Source organism: Prunus mume, linkage group LG2, assembly GCF_029339155.1.
Source record: "Prunus mume cultivar Tortuosa linkage group LG2, ASM2933915v1, whole genome shotgun sequence".
In the NCBI taxonomy this organism is placed as follows: Eukaryota; Viridiplantae; Streptophyta; class Magnoliopsida; order Rosales; family Rosaceae; genus Prunus; species Prunus mume.
In genome coordinates, this window is record NC_142699.1 from 33,617,272 (window position 1) to 33,635,203 (window position 17,932).

Below are 17,932 nucleotides of genomic sequence, written 5' to 3' on the forward strand. Positions count from 1 at the left end.
GTAAGGTTAATTCAATTAGTCTTATTCAATAGGGAAATTTGAATGGTGAGATTCAATTCATCCTTGGTTTAGGAGGAATCAGACTTACCCATTACCTTGCTAATTAGAACTTAAAAGATCACACACCACAAAAGAATGGATTGAGAAATAAAAGAGAGAGATTTTATGCCTTGGTCAAAGTCAAAGTCAAAGGTCAATTGTTGACCCGACACTTGACATGGTCAACAAGGATTGAACATGATCAATACTTGTAAGACAAATTAATTACTTAATTAATTAGGCCATTAAACTAATTAGAATAGTTTAATTAAACAATTAAAGTTATAGAATTTGGTTAGGTCCCACATGACTTAAAGAATTAAGAAAAGACCCATAGGACTTTAGACTTATGTGACACATTAAAGGTCCAATGTATTGGATCCAAGAGGCCCAAAATTAGGCTACCAAGGGGAGGGTGCAAGACACAAGTGTCACAATATGGGTATCTATATATGATGTCATAAAACAATTTCATTTTAGGGTTTTCAAGTGGGAAATTTGGAAGAGAGGAAACCCTAAAATGAAATTGTGTTATGACACCACTGTTCCAAGTTGACCCATATTGGGTTTCCTCTATCTCAATCATCATTGGGCAACTTGGAAAGCAAGGGCTAGCACTCTTGTGCTCTCCCAAGTATCATTTCTCTCATCTAAATCCTTCTGGGTGAAGAGCTTTGGTGAGGTATATCCCTTTGTACCTATTGGAGAGTCATAGTAGAGCAACAAGAAATAAGAGAAGCACTCTACATGAACACCTTCTTAGGGTTTAAGATTCGCTCCAAGAGTAACTACATCTCTAATTCCTCTCTTTATAGTTGATTTAGAGAGTCTTTGGTGCAACATTTCATAAGCCTAGAAAGATGCTTGGGTTCAATAAGATTTGTATAAGTTTCTAGTTTAAATTTTGTTTCTTTTTATATGTATTTAGTTGAAATGCATGTTAGATAACTTGTTACCCTATATGTGATTTTAGAAATTGCCTAGACCAAGTTTTCCCTTCTTAATGCTCGGAAGATATGATTAAGCAAATCTCTTATTAGAATAGTTAGAAAATATGTTCTAGTCATACTAATACATCTCATATGGAAACGAGATAATCTCATTAGGGGCTTTACATGAATTATCCATGCTCTTATAATGAAATTAAGAGCATTGAAATAGAGAATGACCAAATTACATTGTAATTTCAATTGAGTAGGTTTTTTTACTTATTATACTTAGCTTGGGTAGCCTTGACATACTGTTAGGTGTCACTCAAGACTTGTAGAAACCCTAAGGATCAATCATAATGATCCTTATTAAACAATAATAATTGATTAGGAAGAATTCTAATTACCCACTGTCATGCTAATTATAACTTAATGGATCAGGCACTGTTAAACTTGGTTTTTGGAAAAAGACATAAGGATAAATTAAGGAAACTAATTAAGCTTAGTTAATTAGTTAAGTCAAAATTAATTAAGGAATTAATTTAGGGGGCGGATCCATGACAAATTTGACACAAGTTTTGACACAATTTTATAGCCTTTAGATGCAAGCACTTTCAAGGGCTAAGATTAAATGTGATTTTATTATTTATTTATTTTATTTCGATAACATAACAAATAAAATAAAATATTAAACTCACCACTTTTCAAGGTAGCATAAATGTAGGCTAAAATCTCTCCATCTCCTCCAATCTCATTTGTTCTCACATTTTGAGTTTGAATTTTTTTTTTTTTAATTTTTTTTGGAAACAAAGTTCTAAGTTGATCTCCAAACACGCAAGGATCTATTCTAGATTTTTCCACTCCAACACTTCATGCAATTTTCTCTAAATATTCTGGAGATTGGTTGAAAATCTTAATTGTTAATTGTGCTAAGAAGCCATGGATACTTTTTGCTGCGGTTAGATGCTAAACTATTTGAGAATGAACTTGAACTTCTCATTGTAAAAGACATTAAGAAATCCACAAATGTAAGAGGAAAAATAAATTCAAATAGAAAGTAATCCAAGGATTTAGAGACTCAAAGCTAAAGAAAATAACAAAAGAACCAACATACAAGATTGCAAGATAAACCTCTCCAATTTTTGTTGCAAGATAGAGAGATACAATATTTGAACCAAACCCCAAACGAATAAAAAAAAAGGATCATAAAAAAAAATCATACTCAGAGAATTAGATCATACCATTTATTTATTAGATTGATTGAAATCTTAGGGGGAAAATTAATGGCTAACATGTGAAATATGGGAGGGAGAAGAGCTACTTCTTCTTGTTTAGTGCTAGTAATGATAGATAAATTGTCAAAGGCAGAAAGAAGATTTGGAAGAATAAGAAAAAACAGAAGTAAAGGCATGAAGAAGAAGATGACGTGAGAGAAATTGTTAATGCTTTTAGGAAGTTGGGAAAACATAAATGAAGAGAGATAAAATATTATAGTAAGTTAATTAAAATTAATTTAAACAAATAATTATTTAAAGAAAAAGAATTAATTTGCTTAATCTTAACCATTCATTGTAGCCTAATCTAATGGTTAAAAAATTGTGTCAAATTTGCGGTACCACGGATCTGCCTTCATTAATTTAACAAACGAGAGATGTCACAATGGGCCTTAAAATTGAATTTTAAATTCTAGGCCCATTGGACTCATATAATAAGTGTATGACAACTTAAAGTGACTTGGGCCCAAGAGGCCTGCTATGGGTGGATGGCATGTGAGGGAGTAGGCCTCACCTACTCCCTTGTTTTTGAGTTTCCTATTTAAAGAAGCTCATGCCTTTTTAGGTTTTTTTTTGTGTGCAATTGGATGATAGGTTGAGAATTTAAGCTTTGTTCCTTGCTCTCCCATCCTCCATAGTAAAATCTGGTCCATTTGGTGAGAGATTGCTAGCACCATATTCTCACCAAGGCACATCATCTTCTTCCGAATAACTAGTTTTAAATGTTTTAAATGTTTTAAATGTTTTGCGTTCTCTCTTTTTAACAACAAAGATAATTTTTTTCAAAGTAACCAACAACTAGTTTTTTGAATATATGCAATAATTTAAACTACAAGAGGAGGGATGTTTCTCACACACATTACCAAGGTGTCATGGAGGTTTAAGCTTGAGACTATAAGTCTACAAGTCAAGGCATTTTTCCACTCTAAATTTTTGAACCTCGAAGGTTGGTAGCCATGGTCTGCCAACTATATAGATCTCTCTTTCTCCCTTTTTATTTTCTCCATATTCCCCCTCTCTCTCTCTCTCTCTCTCTAAGCCTATCAATTTTCATGAAAGAGAAAAGTTGTAATGGAAATAGATTTTAACGAAATATGCTTCAAAATTTGAATGAAAGTCAAAATTTATAAATTCACATACATCAATTCCCTTGTTTAGATTCATAAACAAAGAAACTTAGAAATTTTACATGAAAAAAATTTATAATTTGGAAGTTATAAATTCCAATTTTAAATTTTATCGAAGTAGTTATGATTTTAAGAATGGGTTACATACCTCTTTGGTCACTAGGTTTTACACGAAATTTCAATTTGGTCACTGAGAAACAAATTTTGCCAAATTGGTCACTGTATTATCAAAAGTTTACAATTTATAAACTTGGAGTTAGTTTCCGTTAAGTTGTTGGGTCAAATACCTTTTTCCTCACTGGATTTTGCAAGAAAATTCAATTTGATCACTGAAAAAAAAGAAGCCAAAAACCATGAAAATGCAAAACTTCATTTTTTGGTCAAATCTATGTATTGACATAATTATAGATTTGAATTTTTGTGAATGTTGGAGTATGATAATGCTTGGGATTATGATACGAGCTTTTTTGAAAAGATCGACTTGCATTTTTGTGAAACTATTATTTGAGATACGAACATATTTTTGTCATGATATGATTCCTTTTTTTAGCCTTAATTAATACTACAATAACCATAAATTTTTAGCCTACGAGAAGTGTGTGCTAGAGCATAGCATTTGAACTAAAAAAATTCTTAATGATCAAATTGAAATTTTGTGTAAAACCCACTGAACAAAAAAGTATATTTAATCCAAAAACTTAAATGGAAACTTAGCGGCAAGTCTATAAATTATAAACTTTGGTTAATACAATGACCAATTTGTCTAAATTTTTCAAATTGAAATTTCATGGAAAACCCAATGACCAAAAAAGTATTTAATCCTTTAAAAATCAAAAGACAGTGATAGTTTGAATGAAAAGAACATCACCAGTACCAACTCTACTACAACCACCTTCACCTTGCCATGACTATCACCAAAATCGTCCCTGCAACCATCACACCTTAATATTAGCAAATCCACTAGCAGCATCACACATGATGGCACACCCGCTGCCACCACCACCACCACCACCACCACCACTATTAACACATCTATTGACACTACTACTGATTTATAGATTGATGCTTAAAGAAATAAATATTAAGCTGTATGTTTAAATCCATCATGTTTTTAGATTTGCCCGGTGAAAAATACTTAACAAATTGTAGAAGATTGAATTTCATCATTTTGGAATACCTCGTTATTTTTAAATTTCCTCATCCAAAATTGGGTAAAATTAGTTCTCAAAATTTCCCAACAACTTCACCTTCTTCTTTCCACCCAAAAAATATTACTAAAGAATGAAATACTTTACAATTCAGACCTCATTTCATCATATCACACTCAAAATACAATACAATAGCCCAACTCAAGATTCAATCTTCTTGTTCTTTGAAAAAAGAAATTATGAGAAAAACACACAAGGGAACAACTACAAAGGCAGCAACCTTTAGCAAGTCCTCACTCTCTTTTGAGATCACTCCAATCCTTGACCAGTCTCCACTGTACCTGAAAATTCATTATTTTTCCACATTAAACAGATCAAAATCAAATGGCAAAAGAAAGAGAAGTGAACCCACCAAAAAAAAAAAAAAAAAAAAAAAAAAGAAAAAAAAGAAGCTTACCCTGCATCAATGAACCCTAATCCCAACACTGCAACCACAGATCCAGCAACAATTGGGTTTGAAATTTTGACCCTCAATGGGAAGATGAACTGTTCATGGGATGAAGGGTCTTCAGGCAAATCTCTCCTCTTAGCTGATATGGTTCCAAATTCTCTGCCATTTTTCTTCACAAACAGATAAGGGGAGAGCTTGTTAAAGATAAGGGTCTTTTCTGAGGCAAACATTTTCCCCTCATCTTTCTCTTCCATTTCTTCTCCATATGTTCTTTGAGGCTTTGACCATCACGAGGGCAAATTAGTCAATGCACACTATTACTACACTTACCCGAGCAAATTCCCATTTTTCACTAACGTATCCCCACCTTCCCCTAGTTGATTGAAACAAACGCAAGCAAGCCAGTGAGAGAGCAGAACACTGTAAAACCCTAAACCCTTAACAATGGCGATCACGGCACTCTCCGAGCCTCCCCAAATCCACAGATTCCGACAATCCAAGTACATAGACTCTGTCCGCTGGCTGCCTCCTCTCTCAGCCTTAGACCGCTTGGCCGTCATCGCAGTTTTCGATTCAGATTCCGACTCTGCCGCCATAGAAACCCACTCTTTTGCTCCAGACCCAGAAAATCTAACCCAACAATCTCAATGGTTCTCGCCCTCACGAATTTCCTCCCTCAAAACCTCTCAATCCCACCACAAACCCTTAGTGGCCGCCGCAACATTGGCGGGCTCCATTCACATCTTGTTTGGGGATTCGATGGACCCGGCATCTCTCGAATCGGAGCTTTCGATGCCCGAAACGGCATTGCATGAGGGACCCATTTCTTGTGTGGATATAATGGATGGTGGGGTGGAGTGTGTGAGTGTAGGGGAAGATGGGAGGGTGAATTTGGTCTCTGTCGGGGAGTCTGAGTTGAGCTACCAACGGATTTTCGATAGCAGCGGGTTGGTGTCGTTTACCACGGCGAAATGGGCCTCCCCGAGTGAGTTTGCCACTGGAGGATATGGATTTAGTCTCCAGTGGTGGGATCAGAGAAAGCCTGGTGCAGCGGTGTCTCAGTTTAAGGGTAGCTGGTGAGCATTTTTATGAAATTGTTTTGCTTTTCAAATTTGAATTTATTCTTCAATTTATGATGAACTTTCATTGATCTTTGTCTCATTTGCTACAGTGATTATGCTATATTGCAATTTCCTCGCTATAAACTGAGTTATAACTGATCTCCATCTTGTTTAAGAATTTACTGTTGCTTAATGAAATCAGTAAATGGCTCAGAGAAATTCTTTGGTGGATGTAATATAGTTTGATTTTGAATTTATTAGTTAAAGGACTTTTTCAGAATGATTCATTTTCATTTATGAGCTGGAACTGTGTGCAATTTAATAAAACACTAATAAAAGATGTAAACAACGTTAACATGCCAGAAATGTAGACTCGGTAGCTTAGAAATGCAGGATGTTAGAGGCTCAAGAAGTGTGCCTGCTTGGGGCATGAACACACTTCTCGTGAAGCTGGAATTTGTATTTCCATACGTAACTAGATACATATGTGCTTAAATGCATTACATGCCTAGCTCATATTTGGTATAAATAAATTTTGATTAACTACAATAAATTTGCAAACTATTGACATGATACATCCATAAGGAAATATGTTACTTTTAGGAAGGTGTAGAGACAGGATGTATTCCAACGAAATGCTATTGATTTTAGGAGGACGGGCAGACCCACTCATGATCTACTAAAAGGTTGATTGGTTAGAGTCTAATCCGTGAGATGTTAGTGATCTTCTAGGCAAAGGTAGGAGGGGTGAGGCCCTGTGTGGGGGCAGTGGCGATAACATCCGAGCAATGAATTGGAGAGATATGTGGGTATCCTGAGTTAAGTCTAATGTATATTTCATTTGTGTTAGAGTCTGATTCATGCTTTTCGTTTGCAAGGATTGCACAATCAGAAACTTTTCAATGACCTTGTGCTTATCATTTGTTAGCTTTTTTTTATCATTACTGCTTAAACTTTAAAAGAATTTCCACAGCATATTGGTGATTTCATCTTCAGAGCTTTTGGTGGAAATGTTGTAGGTCTCAAAGAACAACTCCTGGGATCGTACATTCCATTGATATTCATCCTTCACGAAAGCACACTTGTCTGGTAATGCTGATATGTAAAAAATTCCATACTTTGATTTGCATTTAACTGGTGATCTTTGCAACTCACCTATTTGTTATGTGTGTCGTTTTGAAATTGATAAAAGAGATAAGAGCATCACTTTTGTTGTTAAGTTCCTTTTTCTTTTCTTTTCTTTCTATTTGTGAAACATTTGAATTTAGCTTTACCTTGAATCATGAATTTGTTTTTTCTTGTCGTCTTAGTCCTTTCTCCCTGCCTCAGTCTTCTATTTTTGTTTTGTTTTGTTTTGTTTCTTATGCATTTCTCACCATCTTAAAAGTCCTTGCCAAGTAGCCTGTTTCAACTTTTTAAGTATTGTATTGACATATTATTCCATTATGCATGTTGTAAGCTGCGGGAGATGCAGTAATGCTAATGTGAATAATAAAAAAAAATATTTGCCCCCTTTGACTTTTAAGTATATATGAGTTAGATTTCTCACTTGATTGATCAGATTTTAGTTTTCTTGAATCTTATGTTGTCACAGACCCAAAAAGAAGAATCTGATGTTCTTCTTACAATTTTCTGGTACTTACAGGCAGGAGGTTCCTTAGGTACTGTATTTGCCTGGGATCTTAGGTGGCCACAACAACCAATTCTTCTTTCTGGTGTTGGGGCAGGTGAAACAACCCATTCACCATGCGAAAGTGAGGTTTGGGAGGTTCACTTTGACCACTATGCAAAGTCTTCAAATGTGGGAAATGTCTCTTCACGTATCTTACCTACTATGATCTGTTCAGAAGACGGTATCCTTGCTGTTGTTGAACAGGGTAAGATCCTTTCTGCTAATTCTTCGATGGCCAACTGTCATGGTTGGTAGCTTGTTTCTTTTGCTAATTGGCTGAGCATATGTAAAACAAAATATCCTTGAAACGTGCATGGTTTATTAAGATTGGCCAAATCTGTTTAGGTGAAGAACCCATTGAGCTCTTAGCTGAACCTTGCGCAATCAACAGCTTTGACATAGACCGGCAATATCCTTCTGTAAGTAGAAATTCTACCAATTTGTAGTTTGTGCTCTGTGAAAGTCAAAATGAAATGTTTCTGATTTCTGTGACTTTTGAATGTGTTTAATCTTATAAAAGAATGCCTGAAGAAGCGTTGTTTAACATTCCACATTTTGTTGCACAGGATGTGATATGTAGTTTGGAGTGGGAATCCATAGCCATCTTGACAAGGTCATGATAATTCAAAGCCATCTTGTTCAGAGCTCAATTTCGAATCGAAACTCACCTATTTACTGAAGCTGTTAATTGAGAAATAGAACGGGGCCAAACCACTTGGTGCTGAAGCTGTAATTCATGCCCGAAAATGATGTACGGACCTATTTCCTGATAAGTTTTGATGCTTTAACATGCATGAACCAGACTGTAGGACTAAGGGCTACAAAATTATTCCAAGCAGCATCGGTTGTAAAACACCGATCATTGAGCCGTGTACACAAATGATAAAAGAGGGGCTGCCAACAATTAAATCATCCTTTCACATTGATTAAAGTATTTTATATCATTCACCAAGAAAAAAAGGTATTATTTCACCATTTCAAACAAATGGTTGGGGATGCTTTAGTAAATTTAGGACACCATGTTGATAATCCTCGTATTTGATTATGTAATTTATTTTTGTAAGTTGTTTTCAAAATCATATGACATTTGGAATCTTGGATTCCCAAGTGCATCGGGTTTGATTCACGTAAGAGACAATCTTGAGGGCAATCCAATATAATACTTTTCCTCTCCCTCCCTCTCTCCTTCCCAAGCGAATGACGAAAAAAAAAGAGAAAACTTGCTCTTCTTTGAATATGCTGTTAAGACTTCATTCTCTGTCTTGACGGACGTTAAGTTTTTCAACCTTCCTTTAATTGACCGTACATTTTCATCCATATTCCAATACCATACAATAATTCCAAACCTTTCTACATCACTGGGCTTGAGTTTCGGTACCGGAGCAAGAGCCCAAATTGGGCTTGGGCTCCTAACTGTTTCTGGGCCGAACAATTAAATATGCTGTGTTCGCATCACCCTCTATGAACACACGCCTTCGTTGCCTGTAATTGTAAACAACGCGAAAGGATATGAGGACTCCAATTAAGCGCTCAAACTTTATCCACAACTTGTTCTGAGTGAGAGTTTTCAGCGGAAGAAGAAAAACTAACAATGGCCTGTGCAGCCATGGCCACGGCGGTTCCATTTGGTCTGAGATATTCCCCATCATGCTCTTTCATGGCTCAGCTCTCTCGCGGCTCAGTTCAACTCGCTCAATTCAATAGGCCCAACTCGTTGAGACTCAGTTCCGCACATAGCATTTCTGGGTTGGCCTCGCTTCTTCCTCACAGGCTCTGCACTATTGCTTCAAGCCCTCTTAGGCCTCGTTCTCTCACCATCGTCTCTGCTAAAGGCTACAAAATGAAGACCCACAAGGTATTTCGTCATGGAATTTGGTTATTTCCGTTTGGTTACTGAGAAAATTTTGGAAAAGAAAGAATGGGAAAGAGTATGTGGTAATGTTCCAAATTGGTCACACAAGGAATAGTTTTGAATTTTAATTTGTTTGAGATGTAATTGAAATATGATAGTTTGATATTTTCATTGAGTTGGACAGACATATATTGCACTTAGGGAAGACAAATATAAATCATAATCAAGTAACAAAATTATAGTGCAATGGAGACTGATGAAGGTTGGTAGAGTTGATTAAAGCTTGATGGAGTTGACCAAGATGATGGAGTGATGGCAATTAACATCATGTACTCTAAGTTGACAAAATAAAATCCTAAGTGAAAGCTTGAATTTTGTGAAAAAATAAAAACAAGCTTGAAGTTTGAATTCCCAATCAAATCCCATTCTAGACCATTGAACACACTTTGACAGTTTTAATCTTTTTCATTTATTTACTGTTGTTTAATTTTTAGCCTTCGAATAAGCTCCTATTGGTTTTATCATCTAACTATATGCTGAATAACTGTTGATAGGCTTCGGCAAAGCGGTTCAGGGTGACAGGTAGAGGGAAAATAGTTCGGAGGAGAGCTGGAAAGCAACATTTACTTGTAAAGAAGAATGCCAAGAGGAGAACTCGACTATCCAAAATGGTGTGTTTCTAAACCTTATCTACAAATTGTAGTAACTATGAACTTTTCCTGCCCAAAAAAGGCATTCTAATTATAGACTTGGAAGCAATATTAGAGAATCAAAGATGTCCATTCAGTATTTCCTTCTGTTTTCAATCTACTATAGTTAAGTTATAGGATGATTCTGTTTAAAACATGCAGACTTTGAGTTACAGTTTAGGAATGTATGGTTGGATACAATTGTTTTAGGGGCAGATCTACAAGCAGGTTGGATGCACTTGTTTTTTAAGTTGGATTTTATAATGGGAAGAGGTTGGAATCTAATGATATTGATATTGCCATGAGTGCATTGTGAAGACTATTTATCCTTCTTTACATGCTGTTTTGAATAATAAGAAGGCTTTTAAGGGCTCATAATGAACCCAAACACTTGCTTCTTACTTATAAAACCTGAGGTTCAAGTGAAACTTGAGCAAAAATTGGCTTCTTCTCACTTCTCAGCACCTTGTTCTTGAAGTTCTGTCTGTAGTCTCTTGATACAGTATAGATTAATTGAATTTGTGCTATGTCTTTTTTCTCAAATATATCATTTTGCTTGGACACTATAAACTAGATAAATTCCTCAAATATAGCGTGAAAAAAGTGGTGGATAGTTTTCAATGGATTTATGATACGTTTTTGTTCTAGAGAAACAATTGATTGCGTCCTCATCCACTGTCCATTTGAGTTTGCTATCTCGTTTGTTGTTTGCTTCAGCTACACATAGCAATTATCATTATTCATTGCGCTTCTTTTTTTATTTGGCCTGTTATAATTCTCAATCCCAGAAGGCAATAAATTACCCTTTTTGTCAATAGTTTTACTCTTTGGAAAGAGAGAACTGTTTAAAATCTGTGAAGGAGAACCCATACAGCACATCTGTTACCCAGCTCTCAGCTCACATCTCAAGCCAAGACGTCCCCTGTTACTTTATGCATAGATATTGATATATGATTATTTATCTCTCAGATTTAGTATTGCTTCTTGGTTTCTTATGTTACTTTGGGCTTTTGTTATGTGCAGCATGAGGTGAGTCGAAGTGACTATAACAATGTGATTGGAGCCTTGCCATATCTGAAAGTAAATAGAAAGGCAGAGTAGAGGTGATCTTTAAACGTGAAAGCAGAAGGCGTTTCTGACATGCACACCTGTATTTCTCACATCTTTGTGAAAGAAAGTGCTTGATTAATTTCAATGATTTTTTGTTTTTTTGTTTTGGTTTCCTAGTCAATTGAGGGTGGTTAGTATTACATTTACCTACACTGGAATTTCTAATGTACGGATATATGTAATGTCAGCACTTATTGTCCATCAGTTTCCTCTTTCAGAAGATGCTTGAACTTGAGTATGCTAGAAACTGCAGGCAATAATGGTAACATTTTATGATGTATTTTATTTTAGGGCTAACGACGAAACACACCATTGATGTTTAGGGTTATTCTCAATATGGGCTCCTGGCTTTTAATTTTATCAATTTACATCTTATGGTTTTCACATATGACTAATTTAAGCCTTCCATTAAGTAGACTATTTATTCAGACGTTAACTGCTGATGCGTTCATTGTGGGACCCACCAATCTAAAAAAAAAGCTTTAGTAATATACCCAAAATAGGACGTGAAATTATAAAAAACCCTATATGGAATAGACTTTAGAAACACACCCAAAAATCATTTACTATCTAAAAAATGAGTGTTAAAGTTCCTATAAATTACATCTCTGCCATTTATTAACTTAAAATAAGCCCAATACAAAAAACTCAAAAAAAACCCAAAATAAGCCCAGCAAGCCCGAAATACATTATTAATATCATGTCATAGAAGTGTATTGTTAATATCCATGTCATAAAAAGTACATTGTTAGTATCATGTCATAGAAATGTATTGTTAATACCATGTCATAAAAATACATTGTTAATACCATGTCATAGATAGTACAATGTTAATATCATTTCATAGAAAAACATTGTTAATACCATTTCATACAAAAAAAAGTCCAAAAAAACCCAAAAAAGCCCAGCAAAATATCTGATATCCTTTGTAAAAACCACCTCCAAATGTCCATAGTTTCACCAGAATCAATCGCAAAAGTCATCTACAAGAAGCAAAAAAATAGTACACTTTAATACTGTGTCATAGAACTAACTTCCTAGTGAAAATCACATTATGCATATCATAAACTTCAAGTGCACAGCTATATGAGCAAAATATAGAGCATGCTTTACTACTGAAAATCTATTAATACTATGTCATAAAAGTACACTGTTAATATTATGTCATAGAAATCAACTCAATTGCAGGGTATGAACAGTATAACAACTGTTCATACCACTTACTGGAAGCTAACAACTATATTTCATTTGCATAATAGGTACGATAAAAATGTATAACTGCAAAAACCCCATGTTCATAAACCAACAACCTTGAAAACATAATGGAAAACACAACATTTTGGAACAAACCTAGGAACCCAGAGCAAAAACCCCATGTTCGTAAAGCAGCAACCTTGAAATACAACTGAAATTGAAAGAACAAGTGTTGTAGGTGAACTGTTCTAGTAACAAGTTGCTGCCAAAACTCCATGATAGAAACAAACACTATGAGCTGCAGTAGCCAATGCTTTGATTTTCTTTTCATTTTTTGCCACTGGTAAAAAATATTAAATGTCTTCTTCCTTGCTAACTAATGGCAACAAACTTTATATTGAGCAAACCCCTTTGCAGTTTCCTTGGATATGGTTACTAATTAAGATTAGTAAATTTGATGTGACACAAAAACAAATGGATATTGCTGGCTAGAAAACCGAGCATAGTGAGAGACAAACAAAATTTGAAAAGGGAATTTTGCATTCCATTATCAGAACAGAAACCATTCAATCAATACTCTAATTTTCTACCACATCAGATAATCTGTCTGAAATTACTCATGCTTTTTTTTTCTTCTTGTTGGGCTATTTTGGGTTCTTCAGAGGCATGCATGCAAATACTCTCTTCTGTAAAACAGATGCTAAGATTTTAACCTTGCCTCCTCTGCTTGAGAGTTGGTGTATAGATTATGAAAAGAAGAAGAAGCATGGAGAGTGAGAAAGAGAAAACAATTGTTATCAACTCCAAAGAATCTTGAGCAGATAATAAAATTGCTCAGAAAGTGGTCCTATGATATTCTTAAGCCTAAAAGCATTTAAGAAAAAAGTTTACTTTGCACCTCAATTGCACAAGCCAACAACTACTGTTAAATTTGCTTCCTCGATGAACTGTTAGGAAAAAGGGAAAAACAATGAGTATTCTATGGTTTAGCTAACAATTACAAACACAATTTCCATAAATCCTACATAAGAACAGTCATAAACGATTTATGGTAATTTTATTTAATAAAATGAATTAATATGATATAATCTGGCATTGAACGATAGCTAGCAACCATGCAATTTCAATAGCACAATCCTAATTATGTTGAGAGATGAAACTTCTCCAATCAAACTCTTATAAGCAAGCATAGAAATCAATATCTTCATTGACGGAAAATGAGCAAGAAAATTAGGAGGAAAATTTGAAGGTAAAAAAAAAATTACGAACCCGGAAGTGGAGCTTGGCGCAGATTTGGGAGCTAGAACATATGCTACTAGCATTCCAACAACCCTGAAGAGAGTCTGAAATGAACATACCAAGCATGCTGTCAAAGTCAAATGGTAACTTATCGCTAAAAATTCCCGAAACTCCTTACAATACCTATATCAACATATTCATACTAACAAGGGGAGTAATTTTTGGTCTTGGACCCTAGCCAAAAAGTGGCCGGAGCAATCCGGAACACTGCCAAAGCCGTCGGTCAAACTAGGGTGTATTGATTAATTTCCAAAACTCCAAAATCTATCTTAACCACATACATAAACAGTTAGAGCACGAAAAGTAGATGAAGTTTCATACCTCGATTGATGGAAACAACTGCCGGAATTGCAGGAAACGACTTTGGAAAACTCAAATCTCAGACATTTCGAGCTCGCGGCGGCATCGTGAGTGGTGGGCTTTAGCCAGACTTGATCATGTCGGCCCAGGCCGATCCTTTCCGACCGCTCTCACTGCTGGCGTGGACGGAGCACCAATATCGCGGCTGGTTTCGCAAAGGGAGAGAGACGAGAGAGAGAGAGAGAGAGAGAGAGAGAGCCCAAATTTTTTCAAAAAACTAATTTAATACTAAATGGGTAATAAAGGTATTTTATTTAAGTAATTAAACTACGGGTTTTTCTATGTTTTAAATCATGTCTAATTTTCACTAATTTTGTAAATAAAATCTACCCAGACCCTACCCCTTCTGTGCCCAATAATCCAGCGCCTCCCAAATGTTCCCCACCCCTTCTCGCCGACGCACAGCTGCACCATCAATGGCCTGAAAAATCCGATACATCTCGAGTTCCTTGTCATCCATGTACCTTCGAACTTGAGATAATCGAACCTTCATAAGATCCTTGGCATACTTGTACTATGGTGGAATCTGAAGCGCCGATAACGCAGCCTCGATCTTGGGATAGTCTAAGTACCCAAGATTCGCTCTCTCCTCCTTAGTCTCTCCCAAGGCCATAAGAATGTGATCCATGGAAATGGGTAAGCTTGTCTTCATTGGGTTGCAATAGCCGTCATCAATGGGCTTGTTTGCATCCCTGTTGAGGAAGCCGACATGCTCATCGGTTGACATTGCCTACGTGACATAAAAACCCAATTCTCCTTTTCTTCAAATTCTTCTTCTTCAACCTTCTTCAATGTGAACCAAATCAATCATAGGGCACAAGGAAGGAAGGACTAGTTCCTAGTTTTGGGCAAATGGGTTGATGGGTTTCGGGGTATGGATCATAAATTCACAACAATTCAGTCCATATCATCCCCGTCCACAATTGGATGGAAGAAAGACAGAGAAAAAAAAAGAAATTGAGAAAATAGCGAAAGGGGGATCGTTGTTTGAGTCGTGTATTTCAAAGTTCCGCTTTGAGTTCTATGCTGCAGAGAGAGAGAGAGAAAAAGAGAGGGAGAGGGTGGGGGCTTGTTTTGGATATGATGGGATAGGGTAGCTGGGAGGAGAAAGGGACGAAGAAAGAGATAAGGATGAAGAGAGGGAGGGGGCTGGATAGGTGCGGTTGTGCGTCGGGGATAGGGGATGGGGAAGGTGTGAGTCTGGGTAGAGTTTTTTTTAATTTCATGTTATTTTATTAAAAAAATTGGGGATTGGTTAATGGATCGGTCCTACAATTGATATGTCAGCAGTTAACGTCTGCCCAAACAATCTACTTAACGGAAGGCTTAAATTGGTCACATGTGAAAATCATGAGGTATAAATTGATGAAATTGAAAATTAGAAGCCCATATTGAAAATGCTTATTATCACAAAACGTTCCTAAGATTTACGAAACTATCAGATTGCATCCTTAATTTTTTATTTTTTTTTGTCATTCATGGTCCTCAAGGTTATTATGCATGATCACAAATGGTCCATGCTATTAGGTTCCGTCAAAAACTCCATTAGTTTGCTGACGTAGCATATATATATATATATATATATCACAAAACATCCTTGAGGTTCACACACCTATCACAAATGGTCCTTACGAAATTTTTTAATTTTTTAATTTTAAAATTCATAAAATTTTTGTTTTCTTTTTAAAATTTTATGAATTATAATTATTTTAAAATATATATTAAATTTTAAATACATGTGACACTATATTATTGTAGATGTGGGCTCCATATATATGCCACATTAACAAATTAATGAAGTTTTTAAAAAATAATTTAAAAATCATAAAATTTAAAAATGAAAAAAACTTAAAGGTTTAGGGTTCATAAACGGTCCTCAAGATTAAAATCCTTCTATAAATGGTTTTTTCAATTTATAAATAATTTTAAAAAGAAAACCAAAATTTTATGAAATTTTAAATTCAAAAATAAAAAAAAATTTGTAGGGACAATTTGTGATAAGTGTGTAATCTCATGGATGTTTTGTGATATATATATATATGTATGCCATGTCAGCAAACTAACAACGTTTTTGACATAACCTAACAGCATAGACTATTTGTGATTGCACATACTAACCTTAAGGACCATAAGTGACACAAAAAAATATTAAGGATGCAATCTGATAGTTTCGTAAACCTTAGGGACGTTTTGTGATAATAAGCTTTTAAAAATGACCCCAAACATAAAAAGGGTGTTTTGTCTTTAATCCTTTATTTTATTTACTTCAATTTGGAGCGGGCTATGGCGCAATAGTTGCCCTATCAAATTTCAACTACTTGATATATACTTGCTAGTTGCTAATAGAATGGTATTGAAACTGATAGCCAAGTATCACCTTGAGTTTGCTTAGCATAATATATTATACAAAACTCACATAGAGTCTATTTGGAGAGAAAATTTCAAAATTAGCCACGTGTTATTGTCTAATAGGTTTTTAGTTTGTTAAAATTTTAAAGAATCAATTAGAAAATGACAAGTGGTTAGTTTTAAGTTTTTTTTTTCCTCCAAAGAGGCCCTATAAGGGTGTTTTTATAATATGTCATATTAGAATGAATCATGCTTATAAAAAAACCCTATTATTTTCTCGAGGGATTGAATGTGAAATATTACCCCATATCGAAATTAGGTCGATTAGTCAATAGGTAAGTTGATATGTCAGTCTAATCAATATTGAGAGTAGCAAGTTGCAGCAAGATAAGGAGGATATGCATTCCATAATGTCTTGATATCATTGTCCTCAACAAAACATACTAATAATGTCGAAAGGATGGGGAAAATGTCTTTCATTTGGGGTAATAAAGACAATACTAATAATGTCGAAAGGACAGGGAAAATGTCTTTCATTTGGGATAATAAAGACAATACGTTTTGTCCAAAGAAGCCCTTGATTACAATTTTTAGTGGAAAAGGTTTATAAAAGCAATACCTATATTCCAATTGACGGAGAAACTTTCTGTCTTGTATCTGCGTAAATCTCATCCTCCAATCGCTTGTAAAAATGTATGTATATATCTTTAATCATTGGGCTATCCATCTGGATTGATTATAGAAGAACTTTACCCACTTGTCTGTCTAATTACATTGAATTGGGAAGTCAATTGGGCCATAGGCTTGTTGGGTCCTATTTGGCGGCATAATGATCTTTAGCAGTGCAAGGAAAGAATTTTCCATGAGACAAAAGACGTTGTACATTTGTATTTCATTTCATGCAGTTTTTTCTTCAGTGTTCATAGAATTGGGCAATTTCAATTATTGAAATTGAATTGAGTGACAAAAGAAGAAAAACAAGGTTAGAATTCTAGCTCTTCCAAGTGGTATCGATGCAATAATGAGTGGATCACCCTGTGATATAACATAATAAATGGTTGAAAGAAGATTAATACGGCAATTGAGTTCTGGTTAAAGATATCAAGTGAAAGAGTTAGTTAACGGGGTCTAAATTAATAAAAAAAGACATTGATTTACAGATCAATTATTTTAAGTTCGAACTCCTATAACACTTTAATAGTGTGTGCGTGAAAAACTCCTCCCGCTCCTTTAAACCATGGCTTATAAATTGTTGAAAATATTGATAAATTGTTAACAATTTGTTATTTTAATCGATACGTGACAAACTTGTGAGAAGGTGGTGATGGTAAATGAGCAAAAATGAAGTTCTATTTCATATTCGTAATCCATTAGAACA

The 17,932-nt window shown here is 35.1% G+C and overlaps 3 protein-coding genes and 1 long non-coding RNA gene across 5 annotated transcripts; 2 read left to right on the forward strand and 2 right to left on the reverse strand.

Annotated features, from left to right (window-relative positions):
- Positions 1 to 4,067: 4,067 nt before the first annotated feature.
- LOC103323386 (DNA-directed RNA polymerase subunit beta) lies at positions 4,068 to 5,222 on the reverse strand. Of its 2 annotated transcripts, XM_089045953.1 has the most exons (3): positions 4,975 to 5,222; positions 4,798 to 4,858; positions 4,068 to 4,295 (listed from the first exon to the last, which is right to left on the reverse strand). In XM_089045953.1, the coding sequence occupies exons 1-3, from the start codon at positions 5,220 to 5,222 to the stop codon at positions 4,281 to 4,283; spliced, it is 324 nt and encodes a 107-aa protein (XP_088902079.1). In that variant the 3' UTR covers positions 4,068 to 4,280. The 2 variants fall into 2 exon arrangements, with proteins under 2 accessions (XP_088902079.1, XP_016647249.2); XM_016791763.2 differs by lacking the exon at positions 4,068 to 4,295 and having other exon boundaries at positions 4,657 to 4,858.
- A 190-nt stretch (positions 5,223 to 5,412) lies between these two features.
- Positions 5,413 to 8,777, forward strand: LOC103323385 (Transducin/WD40 repeat-like superfamily protein). The gene is made up of 5 exons (XM_008225379.2): positions 5,413 to 6,044; positions 7,049 to 7,118; positions 7,675 to 7,906; positions 8,047 to 8,120; positions 8,268 to 8,777. Exons 1-5 carry the CDS (start codon positions 5,413 to 5,415, stop codon positions 8,319 to 8,321), a joined length of 1,062 nt encoding a protein of 353 aa, XP_008223601.2. The 3' UTR covers positions 8,322 to 8,777.
- Positions 8,778 to 9,178: 401 nt separating this feature from the next.
- On the forward strand, positions 9,179 to 11,572 carry PRPL35 (Ribosomal protein L35). The gene is made up of 3 exons (XM_008225381.2): positions 9,179 to 9,556; positions 10,108 to 10,224; positions 11,266 to 11,572. The coding sequence occupies exons 1-3, from the start codon at positions 9,293 to 9,295 to the stop codon at positions 11,341 to 11,343; spliced, it is 459 nt and encodes a 152-aa protein (XP_008223603.2). The 5' UTR covers positions 9,179 to 9,292; the 3' UTR covers positions 11,344 to 11,572.
- A 795-nt stretch (positions 11,573 to 12,367) lies between these two features.
- On the reverse strand, positions 12,368 to 14,216 carry LOC148920108 (uncharacterized). Its single transcript, XR_016124134.1, has 3 exons — positions 13,816 to 14,216; positions 13,445 to 13,493; positions 12,368 to 13,232 (listed from the first exon to the last, which is right to left on the reverse strand). It is a non-coding gene; the product is annotated as an uncharacterized LOC148920108 (long non-coding RNA).
- Between the last annotated feature and the right edge of the window lie 3,716 nt (positions 14,217 to 17,932).

Bases quoted from the DNA above. Each gene is read 5' to 3' on its own strand.
- LOC103323386 (XM_016791763.2), bottom strand. From the start codon at position 5,222: ATGGAAGAGAAAGATGAGGGGAAAATGTTTGCCTCAGAAAAGACCCTT. The intron at 4,859-4,974 runs GTAAGCTTCTTT...ATGAATTTTCAG, and splicing joins TTAGGGTTCATTGATGCAGG to GTACAGTGGAGACTGGTCAA.
- LOC103323385 (XM_008225379.2), top strand. From the start codon at position 5,413: ATGGCGATCACGGCACTCTCCGAGCCTCCCCAAATCCACAGATTCCGA. The intron at 7,119-7,674 runs GTAATGCTGATA...TGGTACTTACAG, and splicing joins CACGAAAGCACACTTGTCTG to GCAGGAGGTTCCTTAGGTAC. The intron at 7,907-8,046 runs GTAAGATCCTTT...AAATCTGTTTAG, and splicing joins CCTTGCTGTTGTTGAACAGG to GTGAAGAACCCATTGAGCTC.
- PRPL35 (XM_008225381.2), top strand. From the start codon at position 9,293: ATGGCCTGTGCAGCCATGGCCACGGCGGTTCCATTTGGTCTGAGATAT. The intron at 9,557-10,107 runs GTATTTCGTCAT...AACTGTTGATAG, and splicing joins ACAAAATGAAGACCCACAAG to GCTTCGGCAAAGCGGTTCAG. The intron at 10,225-11,265 runs GTGTGTTTCTAA...TGTTATGTGCAG, and splicing joins GAACTCGACTATCCAAAATG to CATGAGGTGAGTCGAAGTGA.